The 22,122-nt window shown below is 37.7% G+C and overlaps 1 protein-coding gene and 1 long non-coding RNA gene across 2 annotated transcripts in view; one reads left to right on the top strand and one right to left on the bottom strand.

The window, feature by feature from the left end:
- The window catches only part of LOC137442402 (uncharacterized), an 82,059-nt gene that overhangs the window by 4,428 nt on the left and 55,509 nt on the right, over positions 1-22,122 (bottom strand). The window lies entirely within an intron of this gene.
- LOC137442401 (vitellogenin-1-like) overlaps positions 13,636-22,122 on the top strand; it is a 43,206-nt gene continuing 34,719 nt past the window's right edge. The window contains exons 1-6 of the mRNA XM_068141115.1: positions 13,636-13,675; positions 13,971-13,991; positions 14,305-14,456; positions 16,847-17,098; positions 19,798-19,959; positions 20,643-20,794. Of these exons, the coding sequence (XP_067997216.1) occupies positions 13,636-13,675; positions 13,971-13,991; positions 14,305-14,456; positions 16,847-17,098; positions 19,798-19,959; positions 20,643-20,794 (779 nt within the window). The remainder of the gene's footprint in view (positions 13,676-13,970; positions 13,992-14,304; positions 14,457-16,846; positions 17,099-19,797; positions 19,960-20,642; positions 20,795-22,122) is intronic.

Here is a 22,122-nt window from a genome sequence, read left to right as displayed (position 1 = left end):
TAGCCTTCCTGATCTTCAGCAAGTAAAAGCCATCTGCCCCTAAAATCACAACAAAGCTAAGTACAGAAGACAATCTGTGTGCCAGTTCTCACATCTGAGATAAACACCAGCAATCGGGAAGTCTGGGAAGAGACAGCAATATTTGTTTTTGTTATTGATCAGTATTTCTAATATAGGGATAACTCAGCCTTTCAGTCAAGATAGATATTTCTTTGAGGTAGATGCAGAGTCTTCACCTGGTGGGAGATTTTCTCTGCCTTAAAACTTTTATAGTCTAATAGGCATGACATACTACCACATTTTGTATTAAGCGTGATTTGCTCTAAGAGCCGCATAGAACCATAAATTGAAACCTGTTCTTCTCAGGCTGTATCCACTGCCTCAACCACAAAACCAAGTTTTCTGACTCCTGCAGGCTATTTAGCAATTGGAACTCAGAAATATTTCACATCTCTTACTCTTAGTGCCTATAAATTGGGTCTTAGTGAAGCTGAAAGGGTTGTTTTATTCTAGTGAAGTTCATAACTGTGTCATGTTTGAATTCAAGGTTATATACCACTTCAGCTTTTCTGTGCTGGATAAGAATGCCTTTTTTCCTCAGTACTAAGCTATTAAAAATATTTACAAAATCAGGTTCAGAAGTAAGTGCACTCCTTCTTAAACTCTACTGCACCAAGTAACTCAATATACTTTGCTCAGCTGTTCATACCTCCATCAGAAAAGTTAGTGCATCATACATTATGATTGCTGACAAGTAGTTTTAAGTATGTCGCTGTTCTGTATGAAGCTTTGTACTTATGCTTCTTGGTAATCAGGAAGGTGCTACTTGGTGCTACTTGGACTTAAAGATGTCTGTCGCATGCATATCTCTGCATAGTACAATTATGCTTAATGTCACCATTTTACCTCATATTTCATTCTGGCCACTTAACAAATGAGCAGCACTTTTTTTCTCAGTCCATCATACCTACAGCTGTGCTGTGAATTCAAATTCCTAACCATATCAATTTCTACTACACCTCACCCAAGTTTTATTCAAGTTGTCCACAGATTATTCTACTCTTCCCAGATCAAGGGCATATTTTATTTGTAGTTGCTATTTGATTGGCTGCAAGGATGTTATTAGGTGACAATCTGAAAAAGTAGGTCACATCAATTTGTAGAGTGTATTTTGCTGAATACCTTTTTAGATTTACATATAGCACATCATATGGATTTTTTTTCCTTTGCCCAAAGTCTGCTTTAGAATAATGTGGATAGAAGAGTCCTTCTAGCAAAACTTCCTTCTTGCTTTCTATAGGATTATCCTGATGCCAAAGCTAGTTCTTCAGATTTGAGCAGGAGCTGAGAAGTACAAGAAAATGACTTGAAGTCCAAGAATGTAGTAAAGATCATAAAAACAGATACAAAAAAAAATAAAAGGTACAGAAAAGTAAGTGATTTTTAACTTAAATTATGCAACTTTTTGTCACATACAGTTAAATGGAAGCCAGGAGTATCTCTCATCCTGTAAATATTTCCACAGTAGTGTACAGTCCTCACAATGTACACATATAAGCAATATAGAGGGCCAAAATAAGACCCAGCCTAACACCATTGCTGCGACTCCAGATTACCAGGCTTGCTTAAAAAAAAAAACACCTGCAAAATTCTATCACCTGTGTTGCTCAGGCTCCTAGTCTATAATGGTTTCTTTCAGCCTGTGAACTTTTGAAATGATCATTTTACTTTTAAAGAAGACCATTAAGCATCTTCAGGTCATTGCATTGGGTTACAATTTCAGCTATAAAATGACCACTAACAAACTAAACACATTTCTCTTTTCTGAAGCATGCTTCTTATGTTGCAGACACTGCTTCTTACACTCATTACAGTGAGATACCTTATTGCCCAGTATTGTACTAACTCTGTCTGGTCTATTGTATTGTGATAACACTCCTTTGCCCATTGTATTAGGTTAGCACCTCCTTGGCTATAATAAGTATGAAAAAAAATTCAAGGTTTAACTTGTCAAATGGAACTTTTCAGTGACTTATTAAAAGAACCCCTGTGGTATTACAAAATGCAGGTTTTCTGTCTTCTAACTAAAAGATCCCTTTACAAACCCTCATTTTTTTTATATGAGTAAAGACAATTTCTTCCAGTGAAACTCTTTGATTCTTCCCTGAATGAAATCAAGTGTTTAAAACTTTCTGAGTTGCTCCAAAGGCTGGAATGTGAAAGACTATGAACCTCTCACATAATCATCACATAGGCACATTGGAGTGTGCTCCTGGCAGCAGTCCTTCATTACATACTGCAGGTTTTCATAGAGGAAAAAAAATAAATAAAAACTGAATACAATTGAGGAAGAGAAAACTGTGAACTGTATTTTTCTTGATGAAGAGAATTTGGGGAAAGCAAAGCTGGAGAGAAAACAGTTGTCAGAGCTTGTTAAAGAGGTTAAGATAAATTGTTGCTAAAGCCTTCTTACCTAATGAAATAGAGTAAGGAACAGAAACGTGGAGAGAGATAGCATCTCTATTACCCTCCTTCAAGCAGATATACCTTAAGCATTTTTGTCTCTTGCCTTCACAAGCAAACAGTAATGTTTATTTGTACAAATGCACCTCATAAGTCATCATTCTTTCCTCACATCTCTGCTTGGAGTGCCTTTATCCAACAACAGCACATGAATTGCTGCCAGCAAACTTGCTGCAAGTGAATCAGGTTCTTAGCTGTCTGCACAGATATTTGCTGTTTTGTATCCCTTTCTATTTATCCATTGTACTGCAATGATGAAGTGAATCTGACCTATTTTCCCTTTTAGCATCCCAATGGCAGCCATTAATATACATACTGACCAGCATAACATACATATAAGGAAGAGAGAGGACATTTTATGCAAATAACACTGCTTTGGGCTTTTTGGGATTTTTGGTTGGGTTTTTGTCAGTTTGTTTGGGGTCGTTGTTTTGGTTTGGGATTTTTTTGCATATATATTTGTTAGCAGTGCCTGTGCTAAACACAACCAGTTTTGTGAGCAGCTTGGGAGGACAGCACTTACCACATCTTCTGCAGTAAGGAGGGAAGGGAAGCAGCAAGGTCAGTGTCTGAGTTGCTGTCACAGTGGCATAGTCAGGACACCACAGGAGGAGGCAGCAGCATCTAAAGGGTGGTTTAAGTAGAGCTCCCTTTCCAGTCTCTGTGCAGCTAAGAGGAGTACTCATCTCTCTCCATTTTTGTTCAGTCTTCTTCAAAGTTAGCACAGTTTAAGTCTCCGTGAAGCAATGTAAATTGGTGAGAGGTTTAGAGAATTGAAGCGTGGACTGTTTAAGAGATCAAGGAACTATCTGAGAGTTATTGTGGCACTGTGCTCCTCATTCAGCTTCAAGTTTGGAACAGAGTCACTGTGTCTGTAGTGCCACAAAGCAAGAGACAGGCTGAAAATGGCAAAAGATATTAAAATAACTTTATAGATAAGAAAGACAGCTAGGAAAACCAGAATATATGAAATTCAGGGATCTTCCATAAGTGCAAGAATAAGAAAAAGAAAATACCTAAAGCTCCCTTCTATTGTCCTGAGGGTTCCAGAGAGGAATCAAAGGGGGGTGGGGGGGATGTTTGGTTTTGGTTCCTTTTTTTATGCACTTGCTTCTGGCTTCAGATGAGGGACTGAAATAGACTCCTTTCTTCCAGCTTTCTCATCAGAAAAATTTTTAAATGGTCTTCAAAATGGAAAAGTGGAACTATATCTATACATATACACACATTTATATACATTTACATATACATATATATTATGTACCTTTACTTTTTAAACTGTGTATCTTCAAATTATTACCTTTTGTATCAAGAGCAGCTATTGATGTGTGTGTATTTAAACTTTTTGAAGCCTCTTTATCCTATTCTGTTTGCAAGGGCACATCCAAACCATTTTCTCCCAAGACAGACAGGGGGAAAAAAAAAACAAAACAAAACTACTTAATGCTGAAGTCATAAAATAGACAAGTATCACCTCTGTGTTGCAGTTTAAATCTCTTTTTCCTTCATGTTACTTCAATCTGCCTATTGAGACCTAAGAGTCTTTCTGCAAAAACAATAGCTTTCCAATTAAGTATCATTAGTGGGACAGAAACACCTGTTCTGGGTCAAAGATCTTACAAGGCTCCAAAGCAAAATGAGTGACAGTGAGGGCAAAGTGCTATGACAAGAAATCGAATGGTCTCACTCCCTTCCTCCAGATCAATCTGAAGCAGTGGTTGGCTTTTCTTGTGTGTCGTGTGCTCTTTAACAAAGCACGTTCCTCCTCTCTCACGGGATTGGGGGATAACATCATGAAAAACCTGGATGTTTCCCTGAACCTGCCCTTTCATACAGTTGCTGAAAGTTGTCTTCTCACCTCTTGTACCATCTTTCATTGCATACAGTTCAAGCCCACTTTAACTATTTTCCCCACTGTTTCTGAAGAAGCACACTGCCTTGTTTTGCCTTTGGTCATGGTCCTTTGCACCCTATTTCCTACAGCCAGAGGTCCATGGGCTCAGTTAAGGTCTGTTTTCATCTGTCCACAGGTCACAGCCTTCCCTGTGAGGAGAAGCAATTTACCCATTAAATGACAATAAACCCGCATTAGCTGTAAATTCAGGATGAAAGGGCATACTGTTTCAAGTCCTTTGCTAAACAACTACTTGGAGTTAGAGAAACATCTGTAGAAATACCTTCAATGGTCTTCATTTCAATAGACTTTGAAACTTCTGTTTAAAAAATTTTCTTCTTCAGTGCTAAAGTTGGTTCACATACCTGTGGTTCCACATGTAGTGTAGACATTTCTGTAACTGTAGAGCCTGTTAACCACTAACATATAATCTATGGTAGTTTTATTTTGTAAATGCTTTGTGAAGCTTGAGCTGATAGAGTATTTCCTTGTTTTTCCTTTTTTTATTTTCTCTCAGGTTCCTGGCCTGGCTTTTCAAAGTGTACTGTGAGATTAGTTTCTTTTCCATACTTCATTTAAGATAGAGCATGTGTTACCCTCTATTCAGACACCGCCTAAGTTGGTACATGCACTGTTGTCCCTCCCTTTTATCTTTTTCTATGCATTTCACAATATGTTGGATGAGCGGAAATTTACAGATGGAGCTGCTGATGTGCTTTCATGTAGAGCATATTTTCTTTTACAGCTGTATGTTTCATATTTTAATTTCCCTTTGTTGTTGCCAGCAGTTACTTTTATGCCTGGAAGATGAGCTGTTCCCACAGTCCTCCATAGCTTCCAGCAACATTTCTTTGTAGATTGGTTGATGACAAGAACTGAAAGGTTATAGGGCTGCTACCTTACAGGAAGACACTGAATTATTTAGTATCAGCACTTCTACCTAAAATGATAGCATCTTTTGACTCCAAGCTCAACAATGGTACTGTCATCATCTATTAGAACAGTGTCTTAAGCACACTGCTGCTACAGAAAGCTCAGGAGCTGTCTGGAGAGCCTAAACATGGCAGATTTCTAAAAGTTTTTGGTGTTTATGTGTAATAGTTACACTGAGAAAGAGGTTTGAGCTTTATGAAAACATAAAAAAAAAAACCAAACAGAACAAAAACCTTGTGTTAAGAGTCTTGGCTGTGTTAGTAGGCATTTCTGCTGTAACTCTGTGTGAGATGACTGCCATAGGCACCTGCACTGAAGGTGCCCATGATGGCTAGACCAACAAAGAAAGTGGTATACAATGTTTGTATAACTAGTTATGGGTTATTTTTGCTGTAGGAAAGATTTTAAATAAGAGGATGCCAAATACGCATTTACTTTTGCTTCCACTTTTCATTTTAAGTGTCAAAATGCCCATAAATTCTGGAGAAATTAGTAAGAATTGTTGAATTGTGTACTATGGAATATTTATGTTTCTTTGTCTTTTGCAGCATAAATACTTGATTAGGGGGGTCATAAGCAATCAATGAAAAGGAATTTAGTTCATGCTAGAAAGTCTCTAGAAAAGAAGTATCCAGCATCTTCCTACTTTAAAAAAAAACAAAAACAAACAACCAAACAATATTGCCTTAGATACACAGCTGGATTATACTGAACAAACTGAGCTACATCAGTTTATCCCAGAAGAAATTCAGACTGTGAATGAATCACAACTAAATTTTCAGAGAAGAAAGGAAAGCCAACAAGAGGAAACTGCAGAAAATATGCATGGAATCTCTCTGGCTTCATTCCATTGCCTTTCCTGAAGATTTTTTGTTGGTTTTTTTTTTTTAATGGATTATGTCTAGTTTGTTGATCGGTACAGGAATTCCTTGAAAATTAAATTTAGAAGTTGCCACCCTAGTCATTTGCCTTTGCACATCAAGAAAATAATAGTCTTCCTAGTGTTTTCATCAGAGATGAGCAAAGGAAAAGTAATTTAGATATTACTATTAAAAAGTAAATATGTTACAGTTAAGAAACTGTATGGTTTCTGAAATAAAGTTCTAAAGGACTTTTTAAATAGATATCAACAATAAAGCAGATTTTCAAGCCCTATTCATATTGAAAATTATTTTAATCCTTGTGTCTTAGCAGTGATGTTGCAAGGATTATTCAAAGGGCAAACTAGCATCCATAAATCCTAGCTGTAGCTCCAGTTAAACATCATGATACCATTTGCTTCAGAGCAGGATAGTGAGTCAGAGTATGCCTGTAACTTTTGCTAAAATCTTTGCAAACATAATTTGAGCAGCTAACCATTAAGGCTGCATATACCATGCTAGAAAGCAGCATCTATAGTGTTCTGGCCACGTTAAGGTACTTCCTCCAGCAAAAGACAGTCGTTACCATGTGACTGTTAGAATTGTTCCCCATAAAATAGGCAAGAAATTTTCTGCAAGAAAAGTGTAAGAGTGTAAGACATCAGCCACCTGAAAATTACAGGCCTGGATCCAGATTCCTCATCTCCTGCATATGTGAATTTGTTCAGCCTTCATTCTAATTCTTCATAGTTTTAGTCAAAGGTATGTTCAAGAGTTACTTTGTCCTCTGATAATTATGGGCAATGTGGAATCATAGTACTATAGTCCTTCATAAGCAGATACAAATATCATGCTCCATTTAATATTTTAAATTGTAATTGTCTTATACAGACAATGGGATTATGATTAATGTATGCTGTAGTGAGAATAATCATGTTGCAACTTTCTTTCAAAGTAATGAAACATATGGAGCTCAATTTATTACTGAACTTTCACAGTGACAAGAACAAAGTTATGTTCTTATTTTTATAAAATTAGACCTTTTAATCTTTAGAAGTAATTAAATACTGGTAGGTGATTTAGCCTCTTTTTTTGTTGTTGTTTTTTTGAGGGTAAAGTCAATGACTTGTTGTTTGAACTGGCAAAGTATTATCTGCTCTTTCCTTATGAATAATGCCCTGCTTATCTTATCTGACCCATGACCTAATGTCACAGTGACCCAGTGCTGTGAAACTAAGATATCACAAACCTCATATATTCTGAACTGAGAGTAAGTTCATACTTAGCTTTCTCCTGACACCATAAACTTATCTGATACTATGACACTAGAAAGTGATGATGCAGACTCATCACAGCTCCACACTTTAAAAAATAATAATAAGCCAAATTTGTTTCTTAGGAGGGTATGAAGATTTGCAGGCATTTGGCCTCATATTAAGAAAAAGAGAGATTTGAGAATTTTCTTCTTTCTAAGATTCTCCCACTATTTACTCTGACTTGTACTTCCAAAATAGAAAAGTATCCTAACGCGGGATTACAGAGGCTCATGGCTCTGTTTCTGAAGTGGAAGCTTTTTATCTGAGCTCACAGCACCTCCTGCAAGAGGGTTGTTGATGCTGAGTCTGGTAAATCAGATACTATCCCTCTTCCTACCATCCATCCTAAGGCACATGGAAAGGCCTGAGACCTTCTCACCACCCTACATTTTGTAGTCAGAGTGCATTAGAATAAATATTACACAAGTAGTTTTGCCTCTGGATAATTTACTAGCTGTGATAGCTCTAACCGAGCATAGCATTGCAAATATTACCTCAGCCTATAGGAGAACATTTAATATGGTGCAGAGCTCTCCATTGTCCTGCATATGCAGTCACTATTTCATCACCAAAGGGACCAAGGTGGAGATATGACAAGGCTAAATTTCAGGGCTACTTGCTTTCCCATCCGTACCAATGCCACAGACGATAATCACTTTGTGACCATGAAGTCGATGCTGGGGTTAAGATAAACTTGGAGAAGTTATCTTCTAGTGCAACAGAATTACACAGCAAACACCAGTCCTCAAATATGACATGATCAAATCTCAGATGGCAAGTTGTCTAACATTTAACCCTATTGAATTACTTTGGAAATAGTATATACTGAAAGGGATGGAAAATTCTGAAACCATGTAAATAGTGTGCTGGCTGATGAGCTAATGATGATAGTGATGACAGTAGACTGTTAGGCTTCAAAATCTCTTTTCTGCATTTAAATGAAAATAAAATGCTCTGAGCATTTTAGTAAAGCTAAGTTGTATCAAAATAATCTGTTTTCAGAGTGAGAAAGACAGAATTGGATTCCACACTCTTGCTTAGTTTCATTCCTTTCTCTGGAAATGACAGACAAATCCATGCTAGGCATCATGAGTAGTCTCTCTGACTAGAATAGAATAGAATAGAATAGAATAGAATAGAATAGAATAGAATAGAATAGAATAGAATAGAATAGAATAGAATAGAATAGAATAGAATAGAATAGAATAGAATACACCAGGTTGGAAGAGACCTTCAAGATCATCGTGTCCAACCTATCACCCAACACCACCTAATCAACTAACCCATGCAACCAAGCACCCTGTCAAGTCTCCTCCTGAACACCTCCAGTGATGGCGACTCCACCACCTCCCCGGGCAGTCCATTCCAATGGGCAATCACTCTCTCTGTGTAAAACTTCCTCCTGACCTCCAGCCTGAACTTCCCCCGGCGCAGCCTCAAACTGTGTCCTCTTGTTCTGGTGCTGGCTGCCTGGGAGAAGAGACCAACCTCTGCCTGTTTACAACCCCCCTTCAGGTAGTTGTAGAGAGCAATAAGGTCACCCCTGAGTCTCCTCCTCTCCAGGCTAAGGAGCCCCAGCTCCCTCAGTCTCTCCTCATAGGGCTTGTGTTCCAAGCCCCTCACCAACTTCGTTGCTCTTCTCTGGACTCGTTCCAGCAAGTCAACAATCCTTCCTAAACTGAGGTGCCCAGAACTGGACACAGTACTTGAGGTGTGGCCTAACCAGTGCAGTGTACAGGGGCAGAATGACCTCCCTGCTCCTGCTGGCCACACTGTTCTTAATGCAGGCCAGGATGCCATTGGCCCTCCTGGCCACCTGGGCACACTGCAGGCTCATGTTCATCCTACCATCAACCAGCACCCCCAGGTCCCTCTCTGCCTGGCTGCTCTCCAGCCACTCTGACCCCAGCCTGTAGCACTGCATGGGGTTGTTGTGGCCAATGTGCAGAACCCGGCACTTGGATGTGTTAAATCTCATGCCGTTGGACTCTGCCCATCTGTCCAGCCTGTCGAGGTCTCTCTGCAAAGCCTCTCCAACCCTCTAGCAGATCAACTCCTGTCTCCAGCTTGGTGTCATCAGCAAATTTACTGATGATAGACTCAATGCCCTCATCCAGATCATCAATAAAGATGTTAAAGAGGATGGGGCCCAGCACTGATCCCTGGGGGACTCCAGTACTGACTGGCCGCCAGCTGGATGTGACACCATTCACCACCACTCTCTGGGTTCGGCCATCTACTTCATTGAAATGCACAAAGATATGGCTTTGACTTAAGAACATATATTGATGAAAAACAAATTTATCAAAATAAAATTCTGTAACTATTCTAGAAATCTAGACCAACAGCATATTCCAACCTGTATATACTCCAGAATCTAGACAAAACATAAACAACATTTCCACCTCTTTCATTTTGCAAACCTGGTATCCAGCTCCCAGAGTTGTGACTCCATTGGTGATGTGCCAACATTAAATTTGGATAACAGCAGGGAATTGGTCCGGTTGGCTTCTTTCTAGTAAAATGAATGGAAGTAAAAGAAAAAAAAAAAAACCAAAAACAACAAAAAAAAAACCCAAACAAGACCAAAAAAACCCCAACCAACACACAAATCCAGAAAGCACCTTTTAAAGCAAACTAATGTAATAAAATCCCTTTGTGAATATACTAGAATCAGCATATGGCAATTTAGCCCAACCCAGAACACATTTTTATTCATTAGACAATGTCCAGAGTCTCTGAAGAGAATATCAAATATTATCTTGGAGGCAATGCCACAGTAGCAAATGCTGAATATTTTTTGGGGGCTGGGGGCGGGAGGGAACCAAGGAAACGATGTTATATATGAAATAGATCCAATTGTTTTCAAAAATAATTTTTAAAGTAGGATTTTTTCATCTTTAGAAATGAGGAAAATTGAAGGCTAAAAAACACTTAGCCAACTGATTATATCTATTTTAACCTGCTATGGTTGCTTGGGAGCTGTTTTACTAATCCCTGCATTGTCGTTAGGCTATATATTAGCAGGATGGAAATTGCATCACTGCACCATAAATCAGCGATGTGAATACAGAACAAGGAGAGTGCAGAGCTATCGGCAGTGGAACAAACAGCAGATAATAAGACTCTGTTACTCAAGCAGAATGTGTTATGTAAAGACAATTGCAGTGTAGAAGCAATAGCTCTAATCAGGTTAATTAGACTGTATTCATGTTTCATTTATGGTGCAAGTGCCCTGTAAATTCAAAGCAGTCTACTTCATCTTACTGCACTCCTTCTACAGCCACCATGCCCTCTGTAACACTCAATACCATGTATTTTCTTCTTTAATTTAAAAAAAAAAAAAAAAAAAAAATCCCAAGATATTTCCTATAGCTTTTGAAGAATTGGGGGTTTTTTGGGTTGGTTTTGTGGGGTTTTTTTTTGTGGCTACAAAAATATATAATTTTTTTTAATTAAAAAAAATATAATTCCTTCCTCTGCAACCAGACTAGGCACTTAGAAGTTGTCTGTGGAGGACCTGTTTAGTTGCATTTTGCTTACTTTTCATATATTTTCTTGCTCATTATATGTCCTGTTGAATGTTTAAGAAAAATTGTAGTGGCTTTAAAAAATGTGTTTTATCCATTTCCTTAAAGTTATAGACTGTCTGTTTATTCTCTCAGAGTGGGCTGGAAGGACACACTTGTTTTAGGAGAAAGGATTAGATCCCAATACTGTGATGCTCAAACTTTAGTTATGTCTCTCTTTACTTAATGAATTTATCAGGTTTTCTCTTTAAAGTAGTAGTGGGTACAGCAGTTCTGAGATCTCTTTCTCCTCAACCCCAAGAAAACAAGTCTGGGTAGAGGGGAGCTCTTAAAAAGAGAGAAGACATGCTGCAAATGAACAGGGCAGCCTGCGCAATCTTAATTATTTTAGCTGACTGTTTAGCAGTCAGATGTCTGCATGCTGATTGTGAACTTAGACTCAGTGATCCCCATCTTAACAAAAAGAAATGCAGTATTTTCACAACCCAAACATATATTCATGTTGCACCTGAATTATAAAGCTTTTTATCAAACTGGAGAAACATGTTATGGCTCCATTTTAATATGTATGTGTCCCTCAGACATTATTTCAATGTGCTGTTAGTAACAATGCCTAAATTCATAGTCACTCATATATTTCTGTACCTAACATATTTTTTCTTATACAACCTTCCTATGGAAGTGTGGCTAGTGGAGCACAATAGCACAATATTCGTGCGGAGCTCAAGCTGTGGCACTGATGAGCAGTGCCGTAAAAGCAGGAGAGTTTTGCATGGTACCACCTACACTGTTACACTGCTGCTGTGCATTTACTTCTATTCTAAAAAAAAAAAAAAAAAAAGGAAAGAAAGAAAAAAAAGAAAGTAACTGCTTGTAAGACATTTCTAACTATATCTGACAGTGCATACATACCAGACAGGTTTTGCCACTGAATTTCACAGGACCCACAGACATGGTGCATCTTGTCATATATCACACTAGAAGAAAACAGCAGGGAGAATCCATCTGCACTCAATTTTTCACCATCTGAACCAGCAATCCATTTATTAATTTCTTGTAACAGTTTGTGTATCTAACATATTTTTTAAAATATTTTACAAGACACCCATTTCATTTCAAGGAAGGTCTGACTACTCATCCAATTTCATATCTTTCCCTGTATGAAAGAAAGCTACAATATTAAAATTCTTGAGATTTCTGGAGGCAGTGAAGGTACCCAAACTAGTCAGCCCTCCTCTGATTCTTCCTTTCTCAGATTTGTCCAGCCAGCACAGCTGCAGGGAGCAAAGCAGAGAGGCCACACAGCTGCATCTCTGACTCCAGCTCAGGTACACTGGCACCATAACTTCATTATTCCTCATTCAGGTGGCATTACTCCAAGCAAATGAAGTAACTGTGGAAAGGAACTGGTTGATAGGACCTGCAGAAATATATTCTCAGGCCTGATGGTGAAGTCTTCAAGATACACGCTCAGGTTTCCCCCTTCTCCCTAATGAATAGCAACAGCTGAGAAAACCTTTTTCTCTTCCTGAAAGATAGAGCCTAGCTGCCTGACTGCATGCATTACTTGCAAGTATGTTGTGCCCTTCACAGCCTCGAGGAAATACCAGACAGACATTCCTGAGTTCTCCTTCCTGCTCTCTCAGTAACCCTTGCACCCAGGTGATTTTTTTTGCATTATATTTAATTTACTATTTGATCAGAAGTCAAGATTAAATTCAAAGTAAACATTGAAACACTTGCAAAAATTATGTATAACTGAGGTTGGGGAGCAAACTCCCTCCTTGCTTAGCTTTGCTAGGAGGTGGTCTAAATGTTATTACCACAAGTGAGAAATTCTTGATATATTTCACAAGAGTGGCAGTAGCTAAAGCCCAGTCAAAACCTTCTGTGAAGGATCTAATTCTCCCAAATCCCTGAGGTCCTTCTGGAAACAACTTGTTTTTCAAATTCTCCTCATAAACAACGACATTCATTTCCTTGTTGTTTTCATAGTGTAAACTTTGTTCATTAATTAGAGGCTAATGTGAAGGTCATACTGACAATATTTCTCTTCCCAGGGTGTCTAAGAAGATATACTTGCAAAGACAGGTGTGGTAGGTACTATAGAAAGACAGTTTCCCATTGTTTGTTTGTGAGCTCTAAGATATCTCAATCCTAAATCTATGAAATCAATTGCAAATTTCCCACCAGCAGTAGTTTTGATATAACAGATCAAGGTGTGTCTCCAAAGCTGTGACTCTTACCAAGAGCACATTACCAGTTGATTGAAAACATGATTGTGAAAAAGCCAAGTTACTTCAGTTATGATTGAGGAACTACTTTTATTTAAATGTGGGAAAATAACAGGATATTTTGAAAATGAAATTTCTATTTCACACAGAAGGTAAGATACCTGAAATCATGAGGTGATTTGAAGTCATCAACATTCATGACCTCAGAAATGTTTATTTTTTGATTGATCAATACACATGCTAATATATGCTTATTTGTCAAACTGTTGTGCCAAAGGAAACATACGATATCACATGCCTTTATAAAAGAGAACCCAGCATGTTCACTTCTATTTTATTGTCATCATGAAGGGCTTGATAGTAGCCCTCTTTTTATCACTAGTGGGTAAGTAACTTTTTTGCTTTGATGATTTTAAAATAATAGATCAGAAAAATGTTTCAGAATCTAAATATAATTCACTTACAAACATGAACTTTAACATTATATAGAAAAAATATTTTGTGACTATGTTTTTGTTGTTTAGGGGAAAATGGGTTTTGGCTACATGCTGAAGTAGAAGTTAAATACAAAGAGTTATGCCATATATACAAGATATGCCCTTTAATACTAAAATACATTAGAATTTTGCGGTGGGGTTTTCTTGCTTTATCCATTACTCATTTTTTAACTTCTCTTTCAGGGAGCCAGCCACTTAATTACCGTAAGTAAATTTCCCATCAGCTAATATAATTGCAATGAGTGAAATACAAAATAGAATGTGAAAAGTATATCAATGTTTAATGTAATTTAACAGCAACTAATTTTGTTAAGGTGGTGCCATGGTTTAGTTGATTAGATAGTGTTGGATGATAGGTTGGACTTGATGATCTCAAAGGTCTCTTCCAACCTGGTTAATTCCATTTTATTCTATTTTATTCTCTTCTATTATTTTTTGTAACATACATTCTAATACAGGTTCTCTAATATGTTCTGTATGGTCACTATAATGTTTTATGGGAAACATTTCTTTTCAGAACCTGAGTTCAGTGAAAACAAGGTTTATACATTTGACTATGAAAGCACGCTTCTCAGTGGACTTCCAGAGAAAGGACTTTCAAGAGCTGGAATAAGAGTAAAAAGTAAAGTGGAGATTAGTGGTATTGGGCCAAAACTTTGTTTTATTAGGGTAAGAACAATGTATTCAATTTGAAAGGTAAAATTCTCTTCATAGTTGACTTTTAAGCTTTTGGGAAGTAATTAAGTTTCATCATGTGTTGTGCTTACTCGACAAGAATGTTACTAACACTATTATTTTTTTAACGCATTGCCCTACATTCTATTTGCACTTTGCTAGGTAATTCTCAGCTCAATCCAACCTTGGGCTTGAAGGATTTCTTCTGCTTTGTGGTCAGGGAGACAATGGAATGTAATTTGAAATGTGCAATAATTTATTACTGGATCAATCCAATTGTTCCAAACTGTACAACCTAAGATTATTTAATCAACTGATTTCATAACCAGCAAATGAAAGGCAATAAAACATACTACAGTAGCTGGGCTACATGAGCTGGATGTGATTCAGTATTTAGCATAATTAATGTAATCTGGTGGTGTCTTTTTCAGCAGGGTCCCAAATGGCATAGTTTGTCATCTTAGTTGTATATTTTTACTGCATGCTGAGTAATTACTAAGGGGTTTGATTATGTGAAAAACACTTTTGCTTTAACAGAAGCCTATATGTGCTTCTAATGAGTGTATTGAAACACACTCATCAATTGCTTTACACAAACTCCACTTAGTCTTCTGTATATTTGGAAGAAAAATCTTCTTTTTAAGAGCTTTCATTTGGCAAATTGAAAACTGTAGATTATAAATACTAGTGACTGTCTGATAGCAACTTGTAAATGCTGTAGCCTTCCTGCCTGAATTAGCTCTCTGTTACTATGTATTTTTGGTAAATTCAAATTATAACAGATACGGAAGGGAAACATTGCTTTTCCATGGCCTTTGCAAATGGATGGATTCTTTTTAGTTATTTTTTCTGCACTGGTGAATAGTAGGCTATCCTGGCAGAGAGGAGGCAGAAGCAGTCATCATCATCTCAAATAGTCCCCACTTCCTGCCAAAACAACTCTTGTTGTGTGTAAGGGCAATTCTTCACTAAAAACTGACTCCTGTTCCCTAAAATCTTCCAACATCACTTCACCTGATTTGGGTAAAAGTTTCTATTTCAGAAATAAATACAGAAATAATTTCAGTCATTAAAAAGGTGAATTTTTTTTAAGAATCATGAGATGTTGGGGGCAAGTTCTAAGCTAAAGGTACATTTATTCCCTTCTGCTCTGGGAAAAGTTTATTTTGCTGCAGTTGTATTTAAATTAGACAGTTCAGAAGAATGGTTCAGGGAATTAGTCTTTCATCTGTAGACTCGTAGTTCTCATTCAGCCCAAGCAAAAAGCTCTATTCCCTGGGCAGTTTCCAGTTGGCAATTTTTTACATTGCAAACCCACAAGTAAGAATTGCCAGCTGTGTTCAAAACCTAGTTGACAACATAAGTGCTGGCTGGGCCCTGAGGGCTGAGGAAAACTACCTCACCCTGACCCTGCAGAGCAGTCCCAAACCTGCCCGTGTGCAATACGCCAGAAGCGTGTCCAAGAGGCAGCATGAGGGATTTGCTCTGTAACAGCCTCCGCTGTAAGCTTCAGTTACTGGGGTTGGCAGTGATCTCCACCAACAATAACAAAAATAAATATGAAACTGCTGTCTCCAGTGATTTGCTGTATGAGGATTTAGTTTGTGAGGCTTTCTGAGAAATTAATCCGTGTCTTGCATCACATCTCCAGCCTGATGTGTCAGAGAAAAGTCTCTTTAAATTGTCAAAACACACAGAAGGGAAGGGTCCCCTGAGAAATTAAGCTAAAGGTGTCCCATTCCCATGGTGCAGAAATTATTTGAGTTATGCATAGATTAGCACAGCGTTCTACTTGCCTGCGTGTGCCCTAGGTTGAGGTTGAAGTGTGAAGTCAGAGCAGGACTCGGGACAGTGCCTGAACCTTCAGCTCCACCAGAAAATGAGTAGAAAAGGGCAATTTTTGTAATTTGTTCTTCATTGCTCAAACTGATTATGACTTTGTGGTTGCCTCAGCAGCCGTGTTGTTACTCGTTTCTGACTGCTGTCTGTGGTCTGTGACCCCATCAATGGAGAGGACAGAGTTCACAACAGGAGTTAATGATACTTTATGCAACATTAACTTTCTCCTGCAACTTTCTGCGCATCTTCTACTACTTTTGAGTAGCAACCTGTTTGATACAGTCAACCTTTGGCAGCACGGGTTAGTTATGCAACGGAACAGAGGCCAGTAACCATGAAAAAAATCAGTCATTTGCATTATTCTCTTTTATCCATGGAAATACATATAGCAATACTAGCTATGTTAAATGACAACTTTCAAGTTTTCCCTTTGGGTTATTTAAAAGTGTGGTTTTGACATAAGTAAGGGTCTAGATGTTTATATACATTGAAAAATGCTAGGGAAAATTAAACTGGAAAGGAGTCATGTTCCCCTTTTGTTCTAGATTCACTCAATCGAAGCAGCAGAATACAATGGTGTCTGGCCCACAAGCTCGTTCTCTCGATCACTCAAACTGACCCAGGTACTAACTGGACAACTTAGTAATCCCATCAAGTTTGAGTACAGCAATGGCCATGTTGGAAACCTTTTAGCTCCTGATTCTGTCTCGGATGATAGCCTGAACATCTACAGAGGGATTCTGAACGTGCTGCAGCTGAGTATAAAGAAGATGCAGCATTCATACAGCCTACAGGAGGTGAGCTTTTTAGTTTCGGCTATTGTGGTCACTTTGGAAATAAATAAGCCTTCTCTTGAGATTCCTCTACTGCATTTTCTGAATCCATCCTTGACACAAATGGCACTAACAAGAAACATCTACTCTTGGGAAATCGTGATTGCGTTGTTCTTATGGGACAGCATTTGATGGATGCTAAACAGGATAGCAGAATAGCAGATATTTGATCTGGCTAGTCAAAGCAGTTCAGAAAAAGCAGACCCTCAGAAAATCACCCTTGTGATTCTAGAGAAAAGAAAATCCTCTGAAAGCTGTAACCTACATAAAATTTAAATAACATGTTAAAACAAGCTTAAACATACAGCACGCAATTAAAGCTACAATAAGAGCAATTTGACTTTTTTACCAATCTTTAATTGTTTTTAGCTCCTCTTTTAGGAGGAAAACAGTATATATTCCATGACATTACTGTAAGGGCTTTGACAGTTGCAGTTGATGCTCTATTGAAATTTCTACCATTTTTCAAGTTATAATATCTTAGTAAAGGTAAATCACCTGATATTATTACTCACCACAGAAATTGCAATATGTTTAGTTTTTCTGAAACCATATTTGCATTGATTAGACTACATTCAATTCAGAGATCAGCAAAAACCTTGAAATTATTATACTTTCATGTTATTTTTATTGGAAAAGCAGACCAGAGGAACTTTAATTTTTTAAAAAAATATATATTTTTATATAGTTAAGAGTTGTTTCTGGGAAAGGAACTACATAATTTAATATTTTCATGCTGTTTGTTTCACATGAAAATCCAGTTGATGGCACTGTGTGTTCTGCAGCACTATTTTCTTTTATCAAGTTTTACATCTTCATTGTTTCCAATTTGGTTACCACTATGTCTACTACTCTTGCTGCTGAGCAGTATAATGTGGCTTCACATTCTAGAATCATTTCCAAGCTTTCTTTGCTTTTCTCAGACAGCAACTGATTAATAAGCATTGGCACTCTGGCTTGACAATCTCTAGTCATTCTGTAGAGGAGGTGTGGTGGTGTGAAATTACCCTCCAACTAATTTGGAGAAACTACCCCCAAAATAAAATTGCCAGACCAGCTCAGTTTGGAATGGAAGCAAATGAAGCTGTATTTACAAGCAAATCTAGAAATATGAAATGCAATGAATATGTACAAAATATACTATATATATACGATTTATAAACAACACAAAAACACCTCAGAATCGCCCTGGATGGATCCAGAGGAGCCATTCACCTCCTCCCCACCACCCTTCTTCCTTCCTTCTCATTACCTCACACAGTAGTCAAAACAAAGATACCCCAGCAAGGCCGTGAGAAGAGAGAGGAAAATTGCAAGCAGAAGTGACAGGGAAAGAACTGTTTGTGCCTTCTACTCAATATTCCCATTAGCAATCCAGTGAATTATATAGACCTTATCATTTTTCCTTTTGTATTCAATGGCAATTTCTTTTGTTTTCAGTCTTTGCAGTCAGGGACTAGGCTAAAGTTCCCTCTTCAAACTGTAATAGGAGGATAAGCATTATTAGAGCCACAATCTGAGCTGCAGAGAGGTTTAAAGGACTAGCCTAGGAAAATCTACATCACATCCTGCAGGGTGTAGGATGAGGTATCTGAACTAGCCATGAACTGCACACAGCTGGAAAGTCCAGCAGGAAAGGAGGCTACTTCATCCCACTGAGCATGAGGTGCTGGACATTCCCAGTCCAGCACCTAGGTTTCTCTACCACAGCCTGCAATATGCAGAGGAACCCCATACCTGTGTTTGCATAGTACAATTCTTTCAGAAAAATTCAGCAGTCCTTACTTCTAGCTCTTACTAAAACCTCATTGTCTTCAGGAACACTGTTAAGCTAAAGATGAAGTATGTCTTGCTTCTTAACCACCCCATGACCATTTTTCTGCTCTGACATAGCCCAGAGCTGCTCTCTGGAGTGGCTGTGCTATCAATAACAATAAAAAAAAATCATGAAAATAACCCTTCCTCCTAAAATGAAATCAAATGTTTTTCTCTCCAAAAATCCCCTCACCGACTAAGGAAATTTAAGAGCTATTATAAATATATATGCTTGAAATGTTATTGAAGAGCTGAACTAAAACTGCAAAATGAAGAAAGCCCACAATCAAAACTGTGCTATCTTGAAATTCTTTTTAATTATCACTCTTCATATTCTGACAGATCATCTGATACTGCAAGGTCTGTTCCATCAGCATTTATAAGCTGTCTATAAAAGCAAATTTTGAGGGCAGAATGTCATCTCCAACCTTAAAATGCTTTGCTATTGAGATTTTATTCCAACTGATCAAATTATTTTGGCACTTTTTATTAATATTCCTCAACTCATATTTCATAATCGACAGCTCTAACTGGAAATTGTTACTTACCTCTTCTGAGGCTCCAAGTCTTTTCTCAGTGAAACTCTAGAGAATTTTACTTTCCCCAGTCAAACTCTAACTTGGATTACTAGAAACCTGCATATGTTAAAAAGACGTTGAAGTAATGAACACCCTGATTTTGCTTCTGGAGAGTACCATGAATGGGGAGAAAAAAAAAGGGGGGGAGGAAGGCATTCAATTCTATCAGGAATTTTGAAAACATGGAATTAAACAGGAAAGTAGATGCGGGGAACTGATGAAGCTTTGCATAAGAGTGAACTTCTCTGATCACAGTCTTATCTTTGCCAGGCTGGAATCGGAGGTATTTGTAACACCACGTATGCAATTCAGGAAAACAAGAGAGCAAACTTAATCTATGTGACCAAATCCAAGGACCTGAACAGTTGTGAAGAGAAAGTTCAAATCATCACAGGTTCAGCATACACCCATCCATGTCAGACCTGCCAGCAGGTAAATTAGAGTGGTGTTATGTAAATGTATTTTATATTCTTATACAGCCATTTGGCATCATTGCTATCATTTGCTTTGTAACCCTTAAAATGGGAGGAGTCGGATCTGCCATACCTAGTTATCAACGTTTTCTTTCTGTATGAAAAATCAACTCCACAGAGCATCAGAGATCTGTGTTACAGACTGTTATATATTGCAGTTGCAATTCAACTAGCTCAAACTAGCTGGCTTGGAAACCATTAATTATCAGCATGAGTTAATTCACCTACTCTATTGAGTACGAAAACATTCATAATGTCCAGTTTCTACTGTTCAAAATAGATGCTGCTGTATCTTATTATAATCCTGTCTTTGAAATAAGAAATCATGTGGCTTAGAGTGCTGCTCTCAGAAAATGTATTTCCTTCTCAAGGGAATAACAAATTACTTATATTTGGGAAAGAAAAAAAACAGCTAACACTTCTTAGCAGTATGAATAAAGGGGCCAGGCAGTGTGGCTGACCTCTCCCACGGAAGTGCGCACGCAGAATTCACATAAACTAGTCATATGGCCAATGAACAAAACAGCCCTGAAAAATAAGTGGGTTGAAGTAGGTGATGTAATAGCTTCTAGTCACAGAATGTGGAAGTTCAATGACTTTCTATTTCCTTTGTTCCTTTGCCTTTTTCTTTTTTTAATAAAGAGAAACAAGAATTCCCAGGCAACTGCTACTTACAATTACAAAATCAAATATGCATATAATGAAGCTGTAATTGCACAAGCTGATGTTGAGGAAATCCACCAGTTTGCACCCTTCAATGAGGTAACAGGAGGAAACGCAATAGTAGAAGCAAGGTACTGTACATATACCTTTAATTCAGCAACTAACTCAGCATCTCAGTAATCTGGTCAAACTCCATACTGAAATAAATCCTTTACTTCCACAGCCTCTTGTTTGCCAGTATTTAATTACATAAAATCCCAAACAGTTCATAAAAACAACCTTCACTGTTAGTTGTAAATCTGAAACATGCACATCACTATCCAAATTTTGTTAGCTGAAGTTGGCAGGGCTCGACTATTTTATTTCTCGGGGATATTTGATTTATGTCATAAAAGCCAAAACAAATGTAATTCCATCTGAAAAATTGTGAACTAATATATTTTCAGTAAAATACTTTGAAAGACAGTTACTCACTGAGAGTTCCCTGGAAAATAATAGTAATGCAGTAAGAGACTCCAGAGACTAGTTCACAAGAAATATAGATGGGATTTTGGATTCTGATATACTTCTTAAGCACAGTGGGCCACTTGCAAATCTCACATCAAAACTGGTTTTGATAGGAAATTGTGGTTTATTGCAAAAAGATTGGGCACAAGGCATGTAAAATGTATTTGCTTTTTCCACAACAAATTTTGCATATTTCTCAAACAAGTTTAGGGTGAAATTAGAATAGTATTGTCTCAGATATTATAGCCCTGTTCATTTTTAACTCAAGCCCTCAAAATTCTACTGTTTGAAAATGTTTTCATCTGCATCAGAATCATCCAATGAATGTATTTTTAGTTACCTGTTTTATTGACTCTGTAGACAGGAGTACCCTACTGAAGAGGGAGGCTTTCTGCATAAGTGTTATTGTACAGAAGATATATCTCAATCCCACTCTTAAAATGTTGTAATCTTGCTCCATTAGCTTCTGCAGGAATCTATTGGTATAATATACAGTTTGGGAAACTGCAACATCAGAAATTTCATGTCAATAAATCACCTCATTGCTATGAGGAACACGTTCAGTTTGGCTAACAACAATAAAAAAAAACAAAACAGCAAAGGTGAAGGTGGCTTTGCTATCCCATTATCTCATGCAATCAGGGTGAAGATAGATGCAACTGTAGTGCTTTTGTCAAATTAGAGGTCGTTGTGAGTGAGCATTAGTCTGGAGCCTATGGACTTATGCTGATTTAAACTCTCTTTCTGCGAGCCTGCATAGATTGTCTTCCTTACTGTTCTTCCTTAGGTAATGAGCCCCTAGAAAGGTTAATACCTTTGTTTTTTTCATTTTCTCTGGATCTTTTGCATTGTCCAGCCAAGGGTCCAAACTGGAGCTGAATTTACAGTTCTGTTCAGCTTAAGCCTCTTGCAGCATCTTTCAAAGCCACAAGATTTTTTACTATTGTTTCAC

Source organism: Melanerpes formicivorus, unplaced genomic scaffold (genome assembly GCF_026170545.1).
Source record: "Melanerpes formicivorus ecotype bairdi unplaced genomic scaffold, bMelFor1.0.p_v2 SCAF_7, whole genome shotgun sequence".
In the NCBI taxonomy this organism is placed as follows: Eukaryota; Metazoa; Chordata; class Aves; order Piciformes; family Picidae; genus Melanerpes; species Melanerpes formicivorus.
Note: the sequence above shows the minus strand (reverse complement) of the source record. Positions and strands in the feature narration are given on the sequence as shown.